The sequence below is a fragment of the Capsicum annuum genome, unplaced genomic scaffold (genome assembly GCF_002878395.1).
Source record: "Capsicum annuum cultivar UCD-10X-F1 unplaced genomic scaffold, UCD10Xv1.1 ctg83095, whole genome shotgun sequence".
Classification (NCBI taxonomy): domain Eukaryota; kingdom Viridiplantae; phylum Streptophyta; class Magnoliopsida; order Solanales; family Solanaceae; genus Capsicum; species Capsicum annuum.
The window spans coordinates 23,242-50,899 of NW_025893936.1; the positions used below are offsets into that span (position 1 = coordinate 23,242).

Here is a 27,658-nt window from a genome sequence, read left to right on the forward strand (position 1 = left end):
GGCTGGCCTATCAGGAGAGATTACTAAGGCTAGATGCTGAGACTTAATTAACTTGCCAATTGAAGATGAGAAATGTGGTCTATGGTGATGCTGACTAACTGAAGACACAAAAACACTTGTTCGTGGAATGTGATGGGGCTAAAGAGGTGAAGCAAGCACTACAAGGATGGTCGGGTATTTCATTGTTGAACTTTACAGCTAAGCAAACGTTGAGATGGGACAAGAGTAGAAGGTGGAAGCAGTTTCACAAAGAAATAGCCACACCAATTTGGGGTGCAAGTATATATCGCACGTGGAAAGCTAGAAATTCAAAGTAGTTTCAGAATTTGTTCTTACCGAGGGATGTGGTGATAGGCTAGATTCAAATGGAGATTAAGGAAAGAATTGGCCAATGAAAGTGTACAAAAAGAGCTAGTAGATGTAGACAATTGATACAGCATTTAGGATGTTAGAGAGTAATTATTTTCATATGTATAGCTTTGTCTGACTTGATGCATGAGAGTCTTGTCCCCTGCTTGTAGGTGGCTAGGCTACTTGTCTGTTCTTTAGGTGTATTGAATTTGGTTGATATGATAATTATTTCACAGTTTACTATCAAAAAATAAAATAAAATTGTATTCTTCGAAAAAGAATCAATGCAAGAAAAAATGGAAGAGTGCTTGAAACCTTAATAGTAGTATCCATAAAAGGCGAAAATAAGGTACGTGAGGAAGGGACACATCCCATAAAGGGATGATTGCTCGATTTGGCCATAGGTACCAAAGGGATTCATCATACAAACGTTGCGCTCATCAACATTAAAATGGATGAAAATAAATCACTTTAAATTCAAATTCAAAATCTCATAGTTTCACCGGCCACACCCTCAGGTCTAAGGTACACCATACTTGAGGGGAAAGATCAGAGATAGACTATATCAGTGCTTGATCAAGCAATTAATTAATTGATAGTGCATGAAGGAATGAACAGAACTCAAAGCTGCCAATATTTATTATAAGTTCACGGCAAATCACATTAGATGAAAATAACTAACCAAAAATTACAACACGTACAAAAAAAGAAAAATAAAGAAATTAACTACCAAAAAAAATAAAAAATCTAACACCTAGCTCTCTCCCAAGAAAGCTCTTTTGTTTTTTTCATTTTACAAAGCCTCGTGACGGAGAAAAAAGCTAAGCTGCAGTCATATAGAAAGCTAGCTAGCTACTTGGTTTCTTCTGAATTCAGTAAGACGTACAAAATTTACTAAATCTGAATAAGTCGGACCAGTATTATGGAAGTAGGCCGATGTAGGGCGTTTGAGCAACATAGTTCATCTCGGCTGAAGATGATTCATCTTCGACCGAGATGGCTTTCACAAACACCTCAACGAACTCAAACGCCAATTTCACCATTCCAATGAACATTTCCAACCTTTGAATCATCCCTTTATTCTTCTCTCCACTCTCTATTTTGCGCGTATTTATTTTTTCTCTTTGATTCAACTCCAGTACCTCTGCTATTTATAGTTTTCAAGATACGTTAATGATAATTTGTAGAACAAATACAAAGCTAACCTAAGTATATATATGGCTTTTGAAAACCCCCAAGAGACGGGGATTATATTAGTAAAAAAAATAGTACTAATAATTGAAATAATAGCATGGAAAAACATTGTGAATGGTTTCAACTTGTGTGGGTGATGTTGGCAATAATAATATAAATATATTGACAACCTTATCCCATATATATCGTGTTGGCAGAGAAATAACAATGTATTAAATCAACGTATCATATAATATTAGTTAAAGAACGAAAAACAAAAGTGCTTTTGATTAGAAAAATATAGCCGTACACACATCAACGTTGGATCTACGTTAAAATGATATGAGTGCTATATTATGTGTTTTAGGAAAATGAAATATTAATGACAGAGACGAATTTACAGTTCAAATTAAAGATCGAGTTTAATTTTTTTACACTTTTGCAATCATGAAATCAAATTTAATGGTTTTTATTAAAAATTTAATCATATTTCTTTGATCCGTATATAAAGTATTTGGTTCTGTTGAACTATTTGAAACTAATTAAAGTACATCTGAATCTGATAATTGGATAAGTATGAAGATTCTCATTGATTGAGTTTAGCTAGTTGACAAGCTTAGTGATTAATTTTCACCTAAACTGATCTTTTAATTTAAAAGTGAATATAATACATGCATGATGGCATTGCTTAAGTTACTTTTTTGTACTAAAAAAAATTGTTTATGTTACTTTTTGGTGAAGAGGCACTTTGCATGTCTCTTCAGAGGTTGTCTCTAGAATCTTTTTAGATTAACATTATATGAAAGGGAAAAAGGGATATTGATTAATATAATGCTTCATCTTTTGTACCTAACTAGGATGTAATAAAGAGAAATTAAAAATCAAACAAGCTGAAGATATTGACATCAACCAACTTAGAAAGCTACAACAAAAAGAAAAAATCATTTTTGGTTTGACCATCTAGAGTTTGGTGTCTTTTTGGTCCGACAAATGCACATTTACAAGGCACGTAGTACTCAAACAGGTTGAGACTTAATTGTGACCTAGTAGATACTTGTCTTATTTTGTGTGTTTGAGAGAAAACAAGTACCTTATATAACACTCGTATATATGACGCACAAATTATTGGCCAAAATATTTTTGTTATAGCATTGAGTAATCTTCATCATCCTATCCAAAATGATATACAGGTCAGGTTCGATCATAAATGGCTTGGGGCTTCATTTTTTCTAAAAATATAAATTATTTTCTTTATGTAGTGTTAAATTTCAAGAGAAACTTTTGGAAAAAATAAAATAATTTTTGAGGACTCATTTTCAATAGTTACTAAAAGTAAGGTTAGTTGTTTAGAGTTTTTTTCCTTAAGAATATTAAATTAAGTTCGAAGATAGTTCTCAATGATAGTATATATACTTACAGGTATATTTAACGATAATATCTATGTGATACTATATAATTTTAATAATTGACAACGACATGCATGTATGGCACACAAAATGCACATAAGATGCACGTATGCCGTCGGAGATGCACGCATTTCGCACAAGATGTATGTTGACATACAAAATACACTTATGATACACAAAAACTAATTTTATTGAATATGCTTGAAACCTCTTATTCAAATCTAGTTTTAGACCATCAAATTTGTTGAAATGCCCTAATGATATGACAAATTTAAATGCAAGAAATTAAATGGTTGGAAAATGATTCATACGTCTCTCACAGAAATTAAAAAATCATCAAATACAGTGATCAGCTGTCCCTGTGTTCTCTCTCTCTCTTTGTTTTTTTTTTTTTCTGTTGTTTCTTTTTGGTGTTTTATGACATTGCTCTCTAGCTGGGTATAAATTAAACAGGAATATGATAATAATTACATGGAAAGAAAGTGCATATATTTTGGTTGTAGTAAGTAAGAAAAGTGTCATGGGGACAATGAAATGAATTTTATTTTTATAGGACTTGATTGTGACGGATCGACTGAGACATTTTAAAAAGTAATGTGTTTGTTCAAAATCAATAACAGGATAAGATCGATCAACTTGATTTCTTTTTAATACTTTTAAGAATATTTGGTATCTTTTATCCAAATTTAAAACTAGGGAATTTCTAGAAGACACTGGTTAGAATTTGGGATGTGATTGATAGCTAAATATAAAAAATTGTGTGTGTTTTTCCGGAAAACAAATTCAATAATGATAAGAAAGTAAGAACAAATATCAATCCATGAGACTCTATGGGTAGTGTGGAATGTTTTGGGGTTTTAAGGTGCAATGCAAATGATTAGACGACGATTCATTGATATATAAAGTGAACAATCAAATAATGATAATGACTAAGTCTCCAATAGGTTGAATTTTGAAATTGAATCGCCAGACCAATCAAAACTAATCCAATTTTTATCGTTGATGTAGTCTATAGAACAGTTGAAATACAAAAGTTAGATTAATTTGCTCTTGTGTGAGAATAGTTTTTGCTTTTATGAAGGATTTGAACAAACTTTTTTCAGTTGATGGAAATCATTTACGTCTCTTAACTTGTATTTCAATTATATTTTCAACACACTCCTCACGTGCGGATCTAATTTTTTTTTATGAGTCAAACACATGAAAAAAAAATTATTTTTCTTTTGAAAAATGAGTGACAACGAGGTTCGATTTCATGATCTACCTGCTCGATTAGAATGCAAGTTCAAATTATTTATCTTTTCCATTTATATAGACAAATCGATTGAATATACAAATTTATTTAGTGCCCAAAACTAAAAATATCTAAACAATAGATTTTTTTTTAGGAATAAGATGTTTTATTCATTAAATCTTGTCATTTGTAGACTTCTCCGACAAATCCCTCTTTTCTAGGAATAGAGAATGGGCCTGGATGCTGTATTAGATTGGGCTAATTTTATTTTTGGAAAAATTACTTAATAACACAATTTAATTTAAGTGTTAACTACTTAAAATTTCTATTCTTTTAAATAATTACGTAAATTCCTTATTTACTTTCTCTTTTTTAAAATAACTAGCCAAGTATACATGTGTTACATGTGTGCTTCATGTCGAGTCATTAATATAAAATATATAAAAGAAAATAATTTATTGAAAAATAACAGTTGACTTTAAAGACTTGTAGATAGTCACGTAAATAAAATTTTATTTTCCAACGTCACATAACGGATAATAATACAAAAACAACAGATAGTAATAGAGTAGAAACTTCAACAAAAAAATATGATTAAACCTAACCTTTACAAAAAAATCACTCAAAGCTCGAACCTTCGTCTATCACCTTTAAAATACAACAAAAAAATACAATGAACGAGATATCATGACAATATGATTAAACATAACTTTTACACAAAAATTCCTTGAAGCTCGACCGAACTTCATCTACCACTTGTATTAGGTAAAAAAACAACAGATAGTAATTGAACATAAACTATAATAATTGAGATATTAGAACAATACAATTAAACCTAACATTTTACACAAAATAATTCTCAAAGTCAAATCGAACATTCTTCTGCAATATATTAGAATGATATGATTGCCAAACACTCATTCATCTACAATATAGACTTGAAATTGATGAAAGTATTATATACCGCACCTTCAAAGCTCATTCAGTTTGAACCATCGAACCATTGAACCATAGACTCTTATACTTCAAAATCGAGAGGGCGTCATGTGGAAGCTAATAGTTGCAAACTATTGAGAGGATAAATAAGATGAAAAAAAAATATATTAAAACATAATATTATTGATATGATTCGGCCAATTGGCCTAAATATTAAAAATCTAAACCAAAACTCTACTACATTGTGGGGATACAATGTTGTATCTTGCGAAGAGAGATCTTTCTATTTATAAAAGTTCAAAACTTCTCCACAAAAAAGAATTAACCAATTATGGAAGAGATTGTTTCCTACACGGAAACCTTTTCCACTAAGAAAAGCTTTTCGAATTAAAACACAATTATGATAGAATCCAAGTAAAGAAGAAAATTCAGGACAAATCTTGGATTCTTGGACTATAACCTCAAAATTTCAAATTCTAATTTTATTTGAAATAACTATTTGACTAATATTGGTTGCTTTTATAAATTGGACAATCTGATTTAAAGAAATTGGTACTATTTTATAAAATGGAGCTTTTTTCACACACAAAAAACTGTATGTACGAGTCTAACAGTAAGACAAATGAGAGGCAAGAAAATAAAATTATTTTATTGGCATCAATGGCAAACACTGAAATTACAATAAAAGAAAATAACAAATATAAGAAAATGATTGAAATATCAAATTAACTAGGATTTCTATGGAAAAACTCATATCGCCATAGACATGCATAATCAAATATGTTAATTGGCTATGTCCTGAAAGATAGTACAAAGTTGTTAGGGTTTCAACATCATGACCATGTGATCGATCTGAGCCACAGATCTCTTCTAGTATTTCATTTGGTGAATTATTTTCAATCTATCCATTTTTGAAATTTTTTCTTCAAAGCTTCATTTCTATAAAATCTCACCTTACTAATGCATACAAGAAAAGAACTATACAAGAACAACAGACTCGGTGTATTCCCACAAAGTGAAATCTGGAAAGAATAGAGTGTATGCAGTCCAACTATCTCCGTAGGATGGCGTTACTAGTTTAGTGGCCATCGTCAAATCCCAACACCAAGAAAGGAAATAATTTATATCCGTTCCAAGTTGATTTTGCGATTAAGTACGTACTTGAATAGATATGTAATTTTTGTATATTTAGTTCCAAACATTTAAGAGTTTAAATAAAGATAACGTAGAATTTCATAGGCTTCTCATATTCACTAAAATTATTTACGTACGATTAATTCATAACAATTTCGCAGAGGAAATGAAGCAAATATCATCTTTTAAGAATTTATCATAAAATATAAGATACGTTCATGATTTGTAGAACATAGAAATCTTAGCTAATTATGGCGTTTGGAAACCCCCAAGAGGAGATTATATTTTTTTTTAAAAAAAGTACAAATAGCAATAATGGCAAGAAACAACTCTTGTTTTTCATTTTTATTAGTTCTCTCCCAAATAATATAGGAGGAGTATCAAGGACCCAGCTTTTATATATATATATATATATATAGTGATAGCAATATAAAATAACGATAGATTAAACCAACGTGTAGCATTATCAGGTCAATTTTTTTTATTTTTTTATTTTAAAAAGAAGGTGTTTTTTAATTATAAAAATTAGCTGTATACACATCATCATTGGTCTAGTTTGATAATTAGCATGTGTTTTAGGACAATATTTGATTGAGCTTACTGAATAATCTAAGCTTTTAGTTTTAGAAGAGAACAAAGCACATGTTAGCATTGTTTAAGTTATTATTTGGTCATTTTGGTGGAAAGGCACATTGTTCTGGATATATTGCTAATTAGGATGTTCAAGAGAAATTATATATTAAAAAAAAAAGCAAGGAAATTTTATATATGTTAAATCTCTTACTTTTATAGTACTAGTATTATCAACTACGTCCTAGAACAATAGTCTGTAGATGTCATAAGTTGCAGGTCGCATTTCCAAATGATCATATGAGTGTTAAAGGAAGTAATTTTGTAATAAATTATAAGAATATCTTCGAATTATTTTATTTTAAAATTTTAATAGGTGAAATAGTTACATTCTTGAATTATAACCTCAAAAGTTTCAAATCTTGAATTCACGTGCAAAAATCTTTGGTGTAATACAGATTATTTTATGTTATAGACAATCTGATTTTAAGAAATTGATCGATAATGTTGTGTAAAATATGTAGCTTTTTTTAATAGAAAATCTATATGAATCAAAATACGGTTCTAACAATTGGACGATGAATCAGAAGCAAGAAAATAGAATCATTTATTCACGTCAATTCCAAACACTTAAATTACAATAAAAGAAAATAACAATTGAATAAAATGATTGAAGTGTCGAATTAAGTAGGACTTCTATGGAAAAACTGAAATCATCATATAATGAATCAAACATATGAATTGGCAATGCGCAGAAGGGAATTAAAAAGTTGTTGCGGTCGAGACATCATGACCATGTGATCAGATCCTGAGATCTCTTCCACTTCATCTGGTGGATTATTTTCGATCATCCATCGTTGAAATTCTTTCTTGAAAGCTTTACTTTCCGCAGCAACAATGAACACTCGCCTAATTGATCCATACCTTTTTTTTGAAAGAACTATCTCCTTGGAAATATCTTCCACGGGATATAAATATAGTGGACATACTAGTTTAGTGGCCATCGTCAAATCCTAACACCGAGAAAGGAAAAAAATAGTTGACTAAAATTATACTGATGCATATATATATACTGATATTTTTGACGAAAGAAGTCATTTAAGGTCATTCTCATGACCATAGTAACAGAATTTATTGGCTATTTTAACTGCAGTACACATTTTTGCGATGATTTGCTTACCTTAATTGGACTCAGGTGGTAAAGATTAGTTGCCATGAACTTTGGACCTAGGACGAGGGTGGTTGGAGGATTCTCAGGTCCATTGTCATATGTAACGCGGTTATCCAGTTCAGGTAATACTGCATCACATGACTATAACGAAGTATATTTACTTTCAAACATGTAAGGGTTTAAATAAAGATAAAAAATCATATTGGTACCTCAGTGTAGACAATGGTTGCATTGAGAGGTGGACTAGGCATAAGAGCAGTGACAAATACAGCAGCTGAAATCTTTTCTGGGAAGGTTTCCATGGCTTTAGAAATGGCGAGTCCACCAAAGCTATGGCCTACAAGAACTACTTTTTTATCTGCAGGAAGTGAAGCCATGAACTTCATTAACGGACTGACATAATCAGAAAAAGTTGGGATTTCTAGAGCCTGTTTCGCATTGGTTCCTGATGCACCCAAGTCGAGAGCTGTGACGTAATTCCCTGAAGATTTCACCAATTCTATAATCTTATACCATGACCAGGATCCATGACATCCCGTATGAACTAGCACAAAGTGCTTGTTAGCTTTAGGGCCTGACAAGATAACATCTGCATATTGCAACACAAGTATTAGAACTAATTGACTTGTTAGAAACTTGCTTTTGTCCACAGATTTTTTTTTTTTTCCTTCTTTTGATTGACAATTGTTCAAAGTGCAACCAACTTGTGAGTCCTAAGGGGGAATTGACAAGAATGTTTGGACATGTTTTGATTTATTTGGAATATCTAATTGTTGGAAATATTTGAGCATATTAATCAATTTGGATCATTGTGTAGTATTATTTTTTGAAGCTTGGAGTTGATGATCAATAAGTTAAGGATTACACTTTTTAAGGAGCTTTTCTCTAGAAACCTGATTTGAAAATCTCAAGGGAGCAGCATTGTAGTTAGAGGACAAAGCTCCACCTTTGGCTTCATGTGATGGTGTTTTCAATGAGCACATAGGAAGGCCTAATGAGGCAACATGGTTATTTGTCTTTTGACCTCCAAATGAGTTCAATCCACTAATGTACTTCAATTTGGTTCTCTTGATTTGGGAAGACATCCTTGTACCTACAATGGCTGGTGAACTCACTATTGCTGCAGAACAACCTATACAAAAGATTGAAGTTGAAACCGTTTATAATACAAAATATTGGTGCTAAAAGATTGGACTTTTACCTGTTTTCATGGCTTGTGGAGTGCTCTAATTAGTTGGTCAAATTATTGGTTGGGTGAATATTGGATCATTCATGAGGCATCTTATAGCTCATCAATTTGTAAAACAGCCAAGAAATTGGCGGCCCATATCTTCAAAAAGTACTTTAAAAATATTTCAAAAAAATAGAGTCATCTAGAATCATAGATCAAATTAATAGTTGAATATTAGGAAAAGGGTGAGAGCGAACATCCATATCCACGAAGAAAAAAGTAAAAGGTGATGCCAAATTTGTAGCATTCATCCTCTTATCTAATTGTTGCCATGGAGGTAAGTTAAAAGACTTATTCCCCTCTATGTCCAAAAGAGCTACTTTGAACCCCTCCTCTGTGAATCCATGTGTAGCAGCATCTCCTTTTGTTATGCAGTCCCATTTTGGACGATTAAACTACTGCATGTATGTATGTTGTCTTTCTCTAGAACTGGTTTCTAACAAACTTGATGCGCATCATTTGGACGATGCCTTCTTTGTTTAGTACTCTGTCAGCACCACTTCCTTTTTTGTTAATTCTATGAGTGTGGTCGTTTGGTTTAAAATTTTTTAGAAAATATTTTCTGTACGAAAACAAGCTCGTTGCTTCTCTGTGCTCATATTACTCTATGATTGCCTGAACAATTATTCCTCATATGTTTCCATTCTCTAGAATATTGTTTTTGTGATTATTATTTTATACTATATGTATTAGAGAAAGTATTTAATGATGTATGTGTGTGCATGTGCATGTGCGCGTGTATGTTTAAATTTTACGTCTCTCTTATAATTCTCTATATATTGTCTATATACGTAAAAATATCTTAATTATCTTCATTAATAAAATATTTTCGAAACTATATTTTAAAATTTGTTATAAAGTATAAGATACGTTCATGATTTGTAGAACATTTTAAAAAATGTAGCTAATATGACTTTTGGAAACCCCAAGAGGGGATTATATTCTTTTTAAATAATATGATTAGCAATAATGGAAAGGAACAACCGGTTGTTAATTGTTTTAATTATTTTCTCTCAAATAATATAGGTGTTGTTTCGAGCACAACCCTATCCAATATTGACAATAAAATAACGATTTGTATTAAATCAACGTACGTAGTGCTACAAGGGAAAAAAAAAGTGCTTTTTTATTATAAAAATTAGTCGTCATATACACATCAGTGTTGGTCTACATATACATTACTAGTTAATAATGAAATTATTCTTTACACCTATTGAAAATGGTAGAAAAATATCATTCATCCACTTTTGGACTTTATAATGTCCTTTAAATCCCCATCTGAGCTCCAAAATGCCCTTTACATCCACTTTTAGGCTCCAAAATACCCTTATATTAAACAATTTCAATATTAAATTAAAAAAAAGATTTAATTAGTAACATGTCAATTCTTAATTGGTCCCATTTAATTAATTAAAATATTAAATAACCTATTTTTTATTTATTATTTTTTTCATTGTTTTCATGTTTGATCTGGTGAACAATTGTTATACTTATTCCTGATTAATATATATTTATTAAAAATTACACATGAACATTTTTTGTATGTTACATTTTTCTATATGATTTCGGATTTGAATCTGATTTCAGATCTTGAAGTGAAAAATATACACCAATATGCTTGAATATTATTACTTTAGTTCTTTTTGTCTAATTGTTTCTTGATTTCGTGAAAATTTAGGTTCTATGAATTATATTCAATTTCTCTGAATGTGCGAAAAAAAGGATCTCAAACTTGACTAAGGAAGTTCTCGATCTTTAATAGATTGTGTGTAATTAGCTTTATGTGATTTATATTCTAGGATGAGGAATTTAGTTTTGAGGCCTATGAAACTGGAAGCATTGCAGCTATGGTAAAACAATTTCACTAGAAATATTTCAATGGACTTAGGCAAAAACAGTAAGGGGCCGTTTGGTAGAGTGTATTACAAAAATAATGTATGCATTAATCTTGTGTATTATTAGCAACTTGTTTGGTACATATTTTTAGTCAATGTACCAATAAATTAACTGAAAATCTGCCTCCTAAATTAAAGATTCTTGATACAAATACCAATAAATTAATTGAAAATTTTCCTCCAAGCATGGTACCGCCAACAATTTACAGACATTGATCATTCTCGAAAGCTACTTGTTTGGCCCAATTTTAGAATCTTGGGTGAGCGTCAATCACTTAGTAGGAATAGAATGGGAAAAAAAATTATCTAAATAGGTCAACTCCAAAAATATTATTAAGTTTGCCGAAGCTTACTAGAACTTTAAGATAATCAGGATGGACCTATTAGCTTTTGTGCGGGCTTTTTACTTATTTTTTTAATAAGTGGACACATTACTAATGAATTAATTTTTAATTAAATATTGGGGTTGTTAAATATAAGGGCATTTGGATCCAAAGATGGATGTGAAGGACATTATATAGAGCTCAAAGGTGGATGAATACATTTTTATACCATTTCCAATAGGTGAAGAATATTTTAAACCCTTTTTTCGTATTATTTATTAGTTTGTATTTTAGGCCAATGTATGAAATATCATGAATTAGCGAGGACCAAAATTTAAATTTGATGAGTTTCATCTTTATATTTTTATGATAATCATTGAAACTAGAAACTAGCGTGCATCATGCCTCTGATTATTTGATTAATTAGTAGAAGATTCTCATTGATCAAGTTAGCCAGTGGACAAGCATAGTGATTAATCTTTACCTAATTCGAGGTTCAATTTTTGAACTGAATATAACACATGTTGTCATTGTTTAAGTTATTCTTTGGTGAAGAGGCATTTTCGTTCTGGATATAATATTAATTATGTCGTCTTCACATGTTGCAAGTGCTTTGACGCATGCAATTTTTTAACACTTCATTTGATCTCTAGAATCTTTATTAATGTAAGAAATTACTATAATATAATTAATGCTTCATCCTTTAATTGGCACCCCACTATGACGTTCAAGAGAAATTAAAAATGAAATTAAACAAACAAACTCAAGGAATTGACATCAACCAACTTAAAAAGTTAATTTTTACTCTTTTTATTATATAAAAAGAAAGTATTATGTACACTGATTCAGTCGGTAGATGTCATGAGTTGCAGATCACATATTCAAATGACCATATGAATGTTAAAGGAAGTAACTTTGTAGTAAAATTGTGACAGTGCCTCAGATTTTATTTAATCGTTAAATTTAGTTTCTAAAATAGTTACATTCTTGAATTATAACTTCAAAAGTTCCAAACTTTAAATTACCTAAAATAAATTTTCGTCCAAACTTAAAACATTCTTGAAAAATTGTATGGATCAAATTAAATACAGAAAATAAAATCACTTATTGATGTTAAATTCCAAACACTTAAATTACAACAAAAGAAAATAACAATTGAATAAAATGATTGAAATATCAAACTAAGCAGGACTTCCATGGAAGAACTGAAATCACCCTATAAATGCGCGCGTCAAATATATGAATTGGCAATGCGCAGAAGGGTAGTAAAAAGTTGTTCGGGTTTAGACATCATGACCATGTGATCAGATCCTGAGATCTCTTCCACTTCATCAGGTGGATTATTTTCAATCATCCATCGTTGAAATTCTTTCGTCAAACCTTTACTTTCCGCAGCAATAATGTACACCCGCCTAACTGATCCGTACTTTTTTCTTGAAAGAACCATCTCCTTAGAAATCTCTTCCGCAGGATACAAATATAGTGGCCTTACCAGTTTAGTGGCCATTGTCAAATCCTAACACCAAGGAAGGAAAAAAAAGTACTAATTTAAATCATTTCCAAGTTGTCAAATATATATATTGTCGAGGGATTCTGATGAACACCCTCGCCCCTCCTAAATCCACCCCTGACTTTAGGACGATTCTGATTTGCTTACCTCAATTGGGCTCAGCTGGTAAAGATTAGTTGCCAAGAACTTGGGACCCAGGACGAGGGTGGTTGGAGGATTCTCAGGTCCATTGTCGTACGTAACACGATTATCAAGTTCAGGTATTACTGCACCACATGTCTATAAGGAAGTATATTTAGTTTCAAACATGTAAAGAGTATAAAAAATTGGGAATATAAAAAATTGGTACCTCAGTGTAAACGTTGGCTGCACTGAAAGTTGGACCAGGCATTAAAGCAGCAACAAATGCAGCAGCTGAAATCTTTTCTGGAAAGGTTTCCATGGCTTTAGAGATGCTGAGTCCAGCAAAGCTATGGCCTACAAGAACTATTTTTTCATCAGCAGGAAGTGAAGCCATGAACTCCATTAACGGACTCAAGTAATCAGAAAAACTTGCGACGTCGAGGGCCTGTTTTGCGTTGGTTCCTGAAGCACCCAAATCAAGAGCTGTGACATTATGCCCTGAAGATTTCATCAACTCTACTATCTTATACCAACACCAGGCTCCGTGGCATCCAGTATGAATTAGCACAAAGTGCTTCATAGCTTTAGGTCCTGACAAGATAGAATCTGCATATATATGGCAACACAAGTATTAGAACTACTAGACTTGTTAGAATCGTGGGAAAGAAGAGCTAAAAGATTGGATTTGTACCTTATTGTGATGGCTTATGGAGTGCTCTAATTTTAGTTGAGAGATAATAATATTGGATCATGAGGCATCTTATATAGCTCATCATCAACTTGTAAAACTGGCCATGTTCCTTTTGTACAAATTTACATAAAGAATTCTTTAATTTGTCCTTTAATTTCTTTTCTTTTAAGATCTATAATTCTTTAATTTGTGCCTACTACCCACCCACCCCCACCCCCACCCCGAGACTTACGTGTACGTACATATTTTTGTGAGGATGTTTTTGCTAAGAAAAATATTTTGAACATGTATATTTTGGGATATAGTTTCTTTTATATTATATACTGCCTTAAAAGCACCAACTCAAAAAACCTAAAGTGAAACTACTAATTTACCCCCAACTCATTCCTTTTAATTTAGATCAAATTTTATTAATTACAACAACCCTACACATATGAATGCTGCAAACACTAATCGACACCAACCAAAGTATTCAGACGCGTCCTTCAACAATCAGGTTCTCAACAATGTCACCTGTTTAATCTCCTTAAAAACAAGAAACGGATGGCAGTGCCCAAATCAGACGAAATGGGGAAAATATCAGATTCATAAATCAACCGAGAAACAAAAATCAAACAAACGCTGCTTAGAAATCAATATTTGCTATGAAAATATCTGCAATAGGTACATGAGTCAAAGCAGAGATAGAAACGAAACTTTTCCGCTCCACCTTTAGCATATTTTGGAACGTGTGCTATACAAATTAACTGCGGTGGTGTTCTTTCGTGAATCTTTCGTTTCCTGGATCTCTTCTTTTGCTTTAAAAAGATAACTGGTAAATATATATCTACTAAAATTGTCTTCATTTATCCTTTTGCTTTAATCCATTCTCAAATGTATTTGCCTGGAGCATTTCTCAAATTGATAGAACAGATTTGTGCTTCTGACAATTTGGGAACTGATTATGAAAGTTTCTTGAGACTTCACTTCAATTTTCATAACTGAAGTTCATTACATCTATGCTACTCGGACTCTTCAAAAGTTTCACAACTAAGCATGTTGGATTCTTCAAAAGTAACGAATTTTTGGAGAATTGTCACCCCACGGAATTTTGGTACCGTCATTTCGCTAACTTGCCACCCCACAGAATTTTGGTACCGTCATTTCGCTAACTTGCCACCCCACAGAATTTTGGTACCGTCATTTCGCTAACTTGCCACCCGACAGAATTGTCTCAGCTGGACTATATAATTATAGGACGGTGTGGGTTTGGGTCCAAGACAATGGATGTCCTCACTATGTATAGGTAGGTTCATTCTATCCTACAAATACACGATCTTTGCACTTTAGGTTGATATTAACATTGAAGTTTGAAACATCATAATCTTATTGACATGTGATTTTTAGTAACAAGAAGCAACTTTTGGTGCTTAAATCAAATGTCATTTGTATTTTGTATACTTTTCACTTATTATCATGTATTGAGTTGAATGTAATGGAAAGAGTCATCCATTCATGTTCTTGGAGAAGAGTCGCAAGAATCTGATTTGTATTATTCTTACATTGACAACAATCCTCTTTTTTAGTCCTTGAACAATAGGAAGACCTCCAATGTCGTTGTCCCTCATTTCTAAAATTAGATCACCACTTGCACAAACTTATTTTATAAGTGGGAAGCCCCGTAGTTGAAAGTTAGATTACCAAAATACCTTAAAAAAAAATTACCCTTCATCCTTAATATAGATTCTAATTCTAAATACTTATACTGTAATACCTTTTACAGAAAGGTGATAGAGACGTCCAAAAGCACCACTTTGTAGTTTAAGTTAATGGGAGGTGGCGTAAATTCTTTGTGGTGTTGAATTTTCAATTTCCACGTTCACCAAAGCCATAATACACAGTTCACTAAGATGAGTTGCTACCATGTTATTTTCTCTTTAGAAGTTAAATCTGCCTATGCTCTTTCTTCTCACTCTTCAATCTTCTCTGCTTTGAGTTTTGGAAGATATTGATTCTTCAACATTTAATACAGAAAGAGAATGTTGCAGCTAATGATTATTTTATGTGTTAATAAATGAGTTTGCAATTGATTTCTCGAGCGTGGTTCCTACGGTGTGTTTATTGTGGACGTTGGTTAATGAAAACTCATGTAATGGGAGTGGTGGTTGTGGTAATAGTATGGGCGAAACTCAAGTTCAGAATCCAGTTCACCAAATGTTGTGAACTAACAAAGAAAAAGAAGAAATGAATTGAATCTATGGTCTTTCTGCATCTACTTTGCTAATGTAGTGTTCTCCGCATTGATAGATTTGCATGAGAAGTCGAAGCCTTCGCAAGAAAATCGAAAGAGAAAATATCTGAGGACCGATCTTCTCACTTATACCATCTCTATATCCATCCTTGAAACAGTCTAAAAAGGCTAATGAAACTTAGTTATGTTCATGTGAGTTTTTTTTTTAATCCCACCCTAGTGTCCAATACCTACATTGGAGCTCCAACCAATCTGAATCGCACACTGCAGGGCCTAGGGTGGCGCTTCCAACAGGATTTTCTCTATATCCAGGGTTCGAACCCGAGACCTCTGATTAAGGATGAAATAGTCCCACCACTACACCACAATTCATGTTGGTTTGATGTGAGTTCTCTTCATCTATGTACTAGCTCAAAATGAGAGAATTGTCCAATATCACATTTATCAAGTAAAACCAAACAGAGGAAGTATATATAGAGAGACCATCTTCCCGTTAACCACCATGATTTCATCATTCATCAATTTCTCCTAGGAATTCTACATTGGACTCATATACTTAATTTAATTTGATTTGGTCGATCCCTCTGTTTTGTCTCTCTCCTTCAACAATTATCTGACTCTCCATATAAAAAGTTCGAGTCACAATAATGTTCGACAGTGTCCTACATTTTTCTTATTTTAAACGTGACATGCTAACACTATATATCTAGGCCCTTCACATATATCATATTATAATTTGCTTTTACTTGTCCACTTTGAATTTGTCATGCCTCTTAAAAGATAACGTTTAATATGAATATTTTGTTCAACACTCATATTAATTGATGCATAGTCTTAGGTCTAAGAAAATAATTTAGAGAATTAGTAATTAATGTTAAGGATAACACATGAAAAATTATATATTTTGCTCTTAATATGCAAAAATTGACAAGTAAAAATAAAAAAAAAAAATTAATATAGTGAACATGTAAAATTGAATGGAGGGAGTACATCATATTTTTTGCAGTAGCGTCTTCATGTTATTTTAACTGTTTGAATATTATCTTTCGATCGCAGTAAATTTTAGTTCATCATAAGAAGGGACGCAGTGAACATGAATGAATTTTTTTGTAACTCATAAAATATAATTATATATAATAAATCCAATTGATTTTTTTTTAATTATTAAACAAATTATTCAAGGAAAAGAATGGAGGAAAAAATTCAAAAAGAAAAAAAAGAGGATAAATATGAATAGAGGCCATAGAGAGGTATCACATCACTTTATCTGTATCCTCCTCTATATATAGATTAATTCTTGTCCTGTTCTTTTGATGTGTAGACACATCACCTTATCTGTAATCCTCCTTTATATATATAGATTAATTCTTGTCCTGTTCTTTTGATGTGTAGAGAAGAATAAAAGAGATTTGAGTTTAATTTTGAGGAATACACATTCATGATAAAATATTCTTAAGGACAATGTTTAAATATTTTTCCTAAGATTTCCAATAGTTGATCTATACAAGCAAATATCAATTTTTACGCAATTTCAAGCAAAGGGTGATCAATTTATAATTTGTCAATGAAGGGTCTTCGTTGTTAAACTGACCATCCTTTAGTTTATGAAGATATGCCACAACATATGATTTAGTGATATTTGAAGTTGAAGTTAAAGTTTGAAAAATGACATCGAAAAGTTAAAAGGATAACTATGGTCCTATACGGACACCTTTCATCATATGGTCAATCTGATTGAAAGAAATAAGAGATTACGTATTTTGTAAAAATGGAGCTTTTTGTTCACAGAAAATCTTTATGACTCAAAATATAGGTTTAACAATTGGATGATACAGAAGCAAGGAAATAAAATATTTATTGATGTGGCTTCCAAACATTGAAATTACAACAAAAGGATATAACAATTGAAAAAATGATTGGAATATCAAATTAACTAGGACTTCTATGTAAGAAAAAATTGAGATTGACATAGAAATGCATCAAATATATGAATTGGCAATGCGCAGAAGGGTAGTCAAAAGTTGCTCGGGTTTAGACATCATGACCATGTGATCAGATCCTGAGATCTCTTCCACTTCATCCGGTGGATTATTTTCAATCATCCATCGTTGAAATTCTTTCGTCAAACCTTTACTTTCCACAGCAATAATGTACACTCGCCTAACTGATCTGTACCTTTTTCTCAAAAGAACCAGCTCTGTTAGAAGAAAGAGAAGAAAGTCCCACATTGGTGGTTAATGTGATGGGTGGTCTCCTTATAAGACTTGGACAATCCTCCTCCTCTTGAGCTAGCTTTTGGGGTGTGAGTTAGTCCCAAGACCAATTTTAACATGGTATCAGAGTCAGGCCCATTCCAAATATTTGTTCACCGATGTTGGGCCCCCATATATATTGTCCACGCTCCAGTTAGCCTCTGTGTGTTGTCCATGCTACAGTTAGCCTGGGCGTGCGGGCGAGTGTTAAGTATGCCACATCGGAAGAGGAAAGGGTCCTTGGTCTCCTTATATGGCTTGGGCAATCCTCCTCCTCATGAGCTAGCTTTTGGGGTGTGAGTTAGGTCCAAGACCAATTTTAACATGGTATCAAAGCCAGACCCACTCACCCAATGTTGGGCCTCCAGAAAGTCAGACATTGGTGGTTAATGAGATGGGAGGTCTCTTTATAAGGCTTGGGCAATCCTCCTCCTCATGAGCTAGCTTTTGGGGTGTGAGTTAGGTCCAAGACCAATTTTAATATGGTATCAAAGCAAGACCCACTCACCCAATGTTGGGCCTCCAGAAAGTCAGACATTGGTGGTTAATGAGATGGGTGGTCTCCTTATAAGGCTTGGGCAATCCTCCTCCCCTTGAGCTAACTTTTGGGGTATGAGTTAGGCTCAAGACAAATCTTATAAAGAGACCACTCATCTCATTAACCACCAATATGGGACTTTCTTTTTAATCTTTTTAACACCCCACCCACGCCCAGACCTCAACTGAGGACCAGACCTCAACTGGGCGTGAAAAATCTCCCCGACATCTCAATTCGGGGGCCCAACATTGGGTGAGAATGGGCCTCGCTTTGATACCATGTTAAAATTGGTCTTGGGCCTAACTCACACCCCAAGAGCTAGCTTTTGGGGTGTGAGTTAGGCCCAAGACCAATTTTAACATGATATTAGAGCCTAACCCATCTCACCCAATGTTAGGCCTCCGAATTGATATTCGGGAGAGATTTTTCCACGCCCAGTTGAGGTCTGGGCGTGAGGGGGGATGTTAGAAGAAAGTCCTACATTGGTGGTTAATGAGATGGGTGGTCTCCTTATAAGGTTTGGGCAATTCTCCTCCTCTTAAACTAGCTTTTGGGGTGTGAGACCAATTTTAACAAGCTTCTTAGAAATCCCTTCCGCAGGATACAAATATAGTGGCCTTACCAATTTAGTAGCCATTGTCAAATCCTAACACCAAAAAAGAAATTAAAGTGATGCTGCGATTAAGTACTTGATCAATAGATTTGTAATTTTGATAAACTATTAAAATCTGTTATTTCATTTATGATTTGCTTACCTCAGTTGGGCTCAGCTGGTAAAGATTAGTTGCTAAAAACTTGGGACCTAGGATGAGGGTAGTTGGAGGATTCTCAGGTCCATTGTCATATATAACGCGATTATCAAGTTCAGGTACTACTGCATTACATGTCTATAACGAAGTATATTTAGTTTCAAACATGTAAGACAACAAATCAATTATGAAAAATTGGTACCTCAGTGTAGATGGTGTTTGCACTGAAAGTTGGACCAGGCATTAAAGCAGCGAGAAATACAGCAACTGGAATCTTTTCTGGGAAGGTTTCCATGGCTTTAGATGCCAAGTCCACCAATGCTATGGCCGACAAGAACTATTTTTTCATCAGCAGGAAGTGAAGCCGTGAACTCCATTCACGGATTCAAGTAATCAGAAGAACGTGTGACTTGGAGGGTCTGTTTTGCGTTGGTTCCTGAAGCACCCATATCAAGAGCTGTAACGTTATACCCCGAAGATTTCATCAATTCTACAATCTTATACCAGCACCAGGCTCCATGGCCTCCCGTATGAATTAACACAAATTGTTTCTTAGCTTTAGGGCCTGACAAGATTGTAAGGATTTAGCATGATTCTATAACTTAAGCAATCTAATATAAATAGTCCTATCAATTATTTAGGAACGAAGAACTTAATGATTTTTATATAAACTTTCTCTCTCTTAACCTTACGTTTCAGAATAATATATGATGGAGCTTATTCTTCTTTTGGCAGAGAGAGCACCCGTTTTATAATATGGAGAGCAGACAGTTATGTTTTCACCTTCCATCAACGTGATTTGTGGATATAATAATTATCCTACTAGCAGTTATCCACTAACAGACAGTAATTATCCTACTAGGAGTCAGTACTTATCTTACTAACAGATTAGTCAATAGTTTAATCCTACTAGGTAACTTTTCCATACAAATTTAGGATTTAACTTATTTAATTATTATTAAACCAGCAAATAAATTAATTATGCGGGCCATAGAAATTTACATTCTCCCACTTGGCACACACAATGTTAATTTAGCGGTTTAATATGGACGTTAATCATGTGCACAATTAACGTTAAATCCAACATCATTTATCATCGTTAAATAAATCAACTAAAATGAGTCATGGCGGTTGTACATCACTTTACTTGACATAATTCCTTCCATGTACTATAATATTAGTCTATTACCTAACATAACATTTCAAATACATAATGAGTCCAACGATAATACTTAGAATCCTTTATCTAAGTCAGAACCTGTCATCATCATTCACAATATTATGTATACAAGAGAAAACAGGTAACAACAGAAACATATATAATTTGATCTAAAACTGTCAATTACATAAATATAATAAAGTCTTTACATAAAATCTTTCATTGTTATCGATAAAACCCATCCTTTCAACATGTTCAACAAATGTTTTGGGCGGTAATCCTTTCATCAAAAGATCAGCAATCATAAGCTTAGTGCTAATATGTTCAATTAACACTTTATGTTTCTGGACTTCTTCTTTAACCAAACAGTATTTCAATTCCATATGCTTAGCACCTTTCGAATACTTATCATTTTTAGAGAAGAAAACTACGACAGTATTATTACAATAAATTTTCAGCGGTCTGGCTATATTGTCGACTAGTTCAAGTTCTAAAATAAAATTCCGCAACCAATTAGCCTAGACTGTGGCCTCAAAGCATTCCACAAACTCAGCTTCCATAGTGGATACAACTATAACAGACTGCTTCGCACTCTTCTATGATATTGCTTCTCCACCTAACAGAAACAAATATCCAAATGTGGATTATCTTGTATCCACACAACCAGCATAATCTGAATCTAAATATTCAACCACATCTAGATGATCAGATCTTCTATAAGTGAGCATATGATCTTTCGTTCCTTGTAAGTATCACAACACTTTCTTTGCAGCCTTCCAGTGATCCATTCCAAGATTACTCTGATATCGGTCCAACATTACAACAGCAAAACTGATGTCTGGTCTTGTACATATTTGGGCATACATAATACTCCCAACTATTCATACATAAGGAATATCTTTCATATGCTTTCATTCCAAGTCATTCTTTGGATATTTATTGAGACTAAACTTATCTCCTTTCTGAATCAAAACGGGGCTTGATGAACATTTTTCCATTCTAAATCCCTCTAATACTTTATTAATATAGATTTCTGAGACAATCCCCACAATTTTTGTGATCTATCTCAAAATATTTCTATTTCAATGACATAGGATGTCTCTCCCATATCTTTCATTTCAAAGTTGTTAGAGAGATATTTCTTGGTATCATGCAATAAATCAAGATTATTAGTAGCTAGCAAGATGTCATCAACATACAAGACTAACATAATAAACTTACTCCCACTGACCTTCAGATATATACACCAATTAACAGTGTTTTCTTTAAATCCAAAGGTGACAATCATTTCATTAAACTTAAGATACCACTGTCGAAAAGCTTGCTTAAGTTTGTATATTGACTTCTTAAGTTTACACACTATGTGTTCCTTTTCTTTAATAGAAAATTCCTTAGGTTGATTCATATAAACTCTTTTCTCCAAATTTCCATTCAGAAAAACTGTTTTCACATCTATTTGATGTAGCGCTATGTCATAAGGAGCTATCAAAGCCATTATAATTCTGAGTGAATCTTTTTTAGAGATAGGTGAAAATGTCTCTTTATGGTCAATGTCATTCTTTTGAGTGAAACCTTTGGTAACAAGTCTAGCCTTATGATGTTCTATGTTGCCAGTTGAGTCGCGTTTGGTCTTAAAGACCCATTTACACTCAACTCTTTTGCAACCTTCGGGTAATTCAACAAGGTCCCAAACTTCATTCTGTTCCATAGATTTTAACTCATTTTTCATAAAATTTATCCATTTATCAGAATTGTTACTTTCAACAGCTTGTGAAAATGAAACTGGATCATTATCAATTCCCAGGTTAGTTTCTTACTTACGTAGATATACCAAATAATCGTCAGAAATAACAGATTTTCTTTGTCTTTGAGATCTTCTTGATTTACTTCTTGTGGTTCATCTACGATAGGTTCATCAATTATGGCTTCATTAGTAGGAGCATTAATTTGTTTTTCTTATTGATTACTTTGTTATGCAACAGCTTCAGGAACAACAAATGAGGAATTCGTACCCTAACTTCTTTAATTTTCACATTATGTGTTTCTTCACTCCTACTAACTTCGCCATTCTCAATGAACCTAGCATTTCCAGTTTCAACAATTCTCATACTATGATTAGGACAATAAAATCTACACCTCTTTGATTTTTCTGGATAACCAATGAAGAAATCACTGATTGTTCTTGAATCCAGCTTCTTTTCTCATGGATTGTATACTCCAACTTCTGTCGGAAAACTCCAAACATGCAGGTGCCTCAAACTAGGTTTCCTACCAGTCCATAATTCAAAAGGGGTCTTTGAAACTACTTTACTAGGAATCCTATTTAGCAAGTAAATTGCAGTATACATCCATAAAGAAGGAGGTAACGATGAATTACTTAACATACTCCTAACCATATCCATTAATGTACAATTACGCCTTTCTGCCACACCATTTTGTTGTGGTGTGTTAGGCATTGTGTATTGAACACATATGCTATATTTTTCGAGGAATTTAGTAAATGGACCTGGGTGTTGTCCACTTTTATCATATCTTCCATAATATTCACCGCCTCTATCAGACCTGATTAGTTTCACCTTTCTATCTAATTATCTTTCAACCTCAGTAATAAATACCTCTAAGGCATTAATCGGTTGAAATTTTTCATGCAACAAATAGATATATCCATAACGTGAAAATTCATCAATAAAAGTGATAGAATATTTTTCTTTATTAAAAGATATAATATCAAAAGGACCACGTATATCAGTGTGTATAATTTCAAGAAGTTGTGTGCTTCTAGTGGCTCCTTTCTTTGTGTGTTTTGTTTGTTTTCCTTTAATACAATCTATACAAATATTAAGGTCAGTAAAACTCTAAATCTAGAAAATTTTCATTCTTAACTAATCTTTCCAGTCTTTCTTTAGATATGTGACCTAAACATTTATACCACAAGTAAGCAGATTGTTCATTCACCAAACTTTGTTTGGTTCCAACATTATGATGCAGAGTTAAGAGTGTTTCGACAAGAAGATTATCAAGATTCAGTTTGTATAAGTTATCACAAAGAGTACCAGTACCAATGAGCTAATTATGTTTAAACAAACTAAAACATCCATTACCAAAATTAAAGGAATATCCAGTCTTATCTAACTTAGACAAAGAAACTAAATTTCTCGAAAGAGAAGGAACATAATAAGTTTCAACTAAATCTAAGTGACGTCCAGTATCAAGAATCAGACGATAAGTCTTGATAGCTTCAACTGGAGCCTTCACTCTATTCCCCATGTAAGCAAATTTTTCATTCTTGTTTATGGTTTGGATTGTAAAGAATCCCTGCATAGTATTAGAAACATGAACAGTACAACCAGAGTCAATCCACCAAGTATTATAAGGAACTTCAGTTAAATTTGATTTGAGACATGTAAAAGCACAAAGCTTACCTTTCTTCTCAAACCATGTCTTACGTTTCAGGCAATCTTTCTGAAAGTGTCCAGATTTTCCACAGAAATGACACTTCTCATTCTTGTTTCCTTTCTTACGTACTTGAGATAATGAATCATTAACATTAAGTTGCTTCTGTTGTCCCTTAACATGTTTCTTTCCTTTATTTTCAACTTCTTGATGATTTACAAAGTTAATGAAGTGGGGTCCTTGATTCTTCAGTCTTGTTTCCTCTTGAACTAGCATACCATGCAATTCATGCACGTTCCATTTGTCTTTCATGGTGTTGTAGTTCATTTGGAAAAGACCATACTCAGACGGTAATGAGTTGATGATGAACTGCACAAGGAAATTTTGTTCCACTTCCATTCCCAAAGACTTAAGTCTTGCTGCTATATTTGTCATTTCAATGACATGCTCATCATAGTACGTGAACCATCAAACTTCATGGTGGTCAAAGTACCCATTAGTGTCCTAGCAAAGGACTTATTGACAGTTTGGGAAGACTCTTCCACAAATTTTAGAAGTTCTTTTGCACTTTCAGTTTTGGAAAGAGTAGTCTTAATGTTGCCCGCAATATTCATTCGCATGAATATTAGGCCTAATCTGTTAGATCGATCCCGATGCTTATAATAGGACTTTTCTTCATCACTGCTAGCTTCAGTAATAACCGTTGGCTTCTCAGAGTAAAGTGCAACATCAAGATCTAAAACCCCAAGATGGAATTTGATTTGTTCGTTCCAATCTAAAAAGTTAAGTCTGTTAAAATTTGTAACAGAGGCAGAGTGCGAATGAAGGGCAAGTGCTGCAAGTAAAACATGCTCATTTATTAATACTTTGAGTTACTAGTTTAAACACATTATCAAATTCAGAAATAATTTACTTTCTTGAATGTATATTGATGTTCTCCTTTGGGCGAAACATCAAAATACAACTTTAAACATAATGATGCTTAAAAGTATATTTAACACAAATCGAAAATATTTAATGCATCAATTAATAATATTTATTATCTTTGGATAAATAAATAAATAAATAAATAAAATTAACGACACATCAAAATTATCTCCTTAATATTTATTGGTCATACGAACAAACAATCAACCTTTAGGTGATCCACAAATATTTTATAACCAAAATTTTAATTTAGCCATAATTATTAGATCAATTATAAGCACCAACATTAATGGATAATTAATTTTAATTTAATCTTTATTTTGGAATTAATTTCATAAAGATTCGACCACTTTGGTGATTAACGAATCTTACATATATAATTTCAAGTCACATTAAAAAAAATAATAAATTTTATTATTGCATACTACAATATTCTAACAACAAAGAGTTGTTTCCGTAACATTTAAAATAACAAAGAACAAACATAATAAAGGTTATTCTTTATTTTATTTAACAATGAGCAGTCCGTAAATTAAAATCTATGGAAGTAATTAACAATGCATCACTGTAAGCCGGAATTTAGTAGAATTAATAATATATCCCATGAATTTATAATATCCTAAATCTATGGAAACATCACTAGGCCAACAATTAAGCATCCTTAATTTACTGCAATATTCAGTCCCATAAATTATGCAATGCGTCACGAAATTTTAATTATTATCACCGTATTAGCAATTATGCTTTCCCATGAATTCAATTCCAATAAACATACTACTACAAACAATTAAAACATAAGGATTTGATTAAAACATACACTATTTAGTTTCTTCATAGACACATAAATCATAATTTATCAAAATTTCATTATTTTGGTAATTGTGAAATTCCTAACAAACATAATTAAGGTTCAAACAATTAGAAGAAACATTATTTTTTTTGATGAAAAATCACTTATTCTTAAACCTTACTCGGATACCACATGTAAGGATTTAACATGATTGTATAACTTAAACAATCTAATATAAATAATCCTATCAATTATGTAGGAACGTAGAACTTAATGATTTTCACATAAACAAATTACAGTAATTCAGTGAAGAATTACTTACCTGAATTCTCTATGGTTTTAGCGGAAGCACAAAAGTATTTTTCTCTCTCTTATCCTTACATTTCAAAATAATATATGAGGGAGCTTATTTTTATTTTGGCAGAGAGATGACCCTTTTATAATATGGAGAGCAGACAATTATGTTTTCACGTTCCATCAACGTGATTTGTGGATATAATAATTATTAGTCAGTAGTTTAATCCTACTAGGTACCTCCCTGTACAAATTTAAGATTTAACTTATTCAATTATAATTAAATGAGCAAATAATTAATTAATTATGTGGGTAATAGAAATTTAGAAAGATAGCATCTGCATATATGGCAACATGCACAAGTATTAGAAAATTGTTTTTTCTTCATATATTTTTTCTACTTCTTTTGATTGGCATTTGTGGATGGTTTGTAAACAAACTTGTGAGTCCTAAATAGGAATTGACAAATACGCTCGATCGATCGGATATCTAAATACTTATTGGCAATGTTTGAGAATTAGAATCAATTTGGAGCGTTGTAGTATTTATTACTTTTGACGCTTGGAGTTGAAGTAGGTTAAGAATTACTCTTTTTGAGAAATCTGAAAAGAGAGGGCAAATTAAAGCTCGACCTTTGGTTTGTGATGGGGTTTGCAGTGAGAACATGGGGAGGCCTAATGAGGCGACATGGTTATTTGCCTTTTGACCTCCAAATGAGTTCAATCCACTAGTCATGTACTTCACTTTGGTTCTTTTGATCTGGCCAGACGTCCTTGTACCTACAATGGCTGCTGAACTTACTATTGCTGCAGAGAATGTTGTCATTGTTGTCCCACCACCAACGTAACCTCTACAAAAAATTGAAGTGGGAACAAGTTTATACCAAAACTTGGGAAAGAAAGAGCTAAAAGATTGGATTTGTACCTTTATTGTAATGGCTTGTGGAGTGCTCTAATTTTAGTTGAGAGATAATAATAATATTGGATTATGAGGCATCTTATAGCTAGCTCATCATCAATTTGTAAAACTGGACGTGTTCATTTTTTCCAAATTTATATAAAGTATTCTTTAATTTGTCCTTTCTTATTATTGCACCCATTTTGTGGCTTTTACTTCATAATAGTAAAAAAAATGGTTTAGCTATAATACATCCTTCCCATATTTGTAGGCCTCATTTTAGGTAACAATTCAATTTAATTTGTATTTGAATTGCTTCAAAATTCTTTCACGTAGAATACCATTGCAACACGTGCTAGGGACGAAAAATTAACATCTTATTGTGACTTCTCCTATTTTATTGTTTTATCTAAAAGTGGATTAATAAGAAAGTGAATTATCAAAAACAAATTCCAAAAATTTAATGAGCTAGAGACGTCTACGAACTTCATACTGCTCGATGATTCACTGTACCGAAAATTATCTGACTAAAAATTAGCTTGTTGAGGAAGACTGTTGCAAGGTAAAAATTATTGTATAAATAGTGGTTATGATTGCATATACATTTGTGTTACATAATTATATCTCATATATACACAGATATATATTATATAACTATTTATATAACATCGATACACAAAA

General features: G+C 32.5%; 2 protein-coding genes across 6 annotated transcripts; both read right to left on the reverse strand.

Annotated features, from left to right (window-relative positions):
- Window positions 1-7,487: 7,487 nt before the first annotated feature.
- On the reverse strand, window positions 7,488-9,160 carry LOC124895586 (methyl jasmonate esterase 1-like). The gene is made up of 4 exons (XM_047406018.1): window positions 8,922-9,160; window positions 8,185-8,564; window positions 7,985-8,116; window positions 7,488-7,817 (listed from the first exon to the last, which is right to left on the reverse strand). The coding sequence occupies exons 1-4, from the start codon at window positions 9,058-9,060 to the stop codon at window positions 7,533-7,535; spliced, it is 936 nt and encodes a 311-aa protein (XP_047261974.1). The 5' UTR covers window positions 9,061-9,160; the 3' UTR covers window positions 7,488-7,532.
- Window positions 9,161-12,505: 3,345 nt separating this feature from the next.
- On the reverse strand, window positions 12,506-27,105 carry LOC107840327 (methyl jasmonate esterase 1). Of its 5 annotated transcripts, none has more exons than XM_016684162.2 (5): window positions 27,005-27,105; window positions 26,713-26,930; window positions 13,284-13,663; window positions 13,082-13,213; window positions 12,506-12,940 (listed from the first exon to the last, which is right to left on the reverse strand). In XM_016684162.2, the coding sequence occupies exons 2-5, from the start codon at window positions 26,903-26,905 to the stop codon at window positions 12,656-12,658; spliced, it is 990 nt and encodes a 329-aa protein (XP_016539648.1). In that variant the 5' UTR covers window positions 26,906-26,930; window positions 27,005-27,105; the 3' UTR covers window positions 12,506-12,655. The 5 variants fall into 5 exon arrangements, 4 of the variants coding, with proteins under 4 accessions (XP_016539648.1, XP_047261975.1, XP_016539647.1 ...); XM_047406019.1 differs by lacking the exon at window positions 27,005-27,105 and adding an exon at window positions 19,720-20,082 and having other exon boundaries at window positions 26,713-26,845; XM_016684161.2 differs by having other exon boundaries at window positions 26,713-27,073.
- Between the last annotated feature and the right edge of the window lie 553 nt (window positions 27,106-27,658).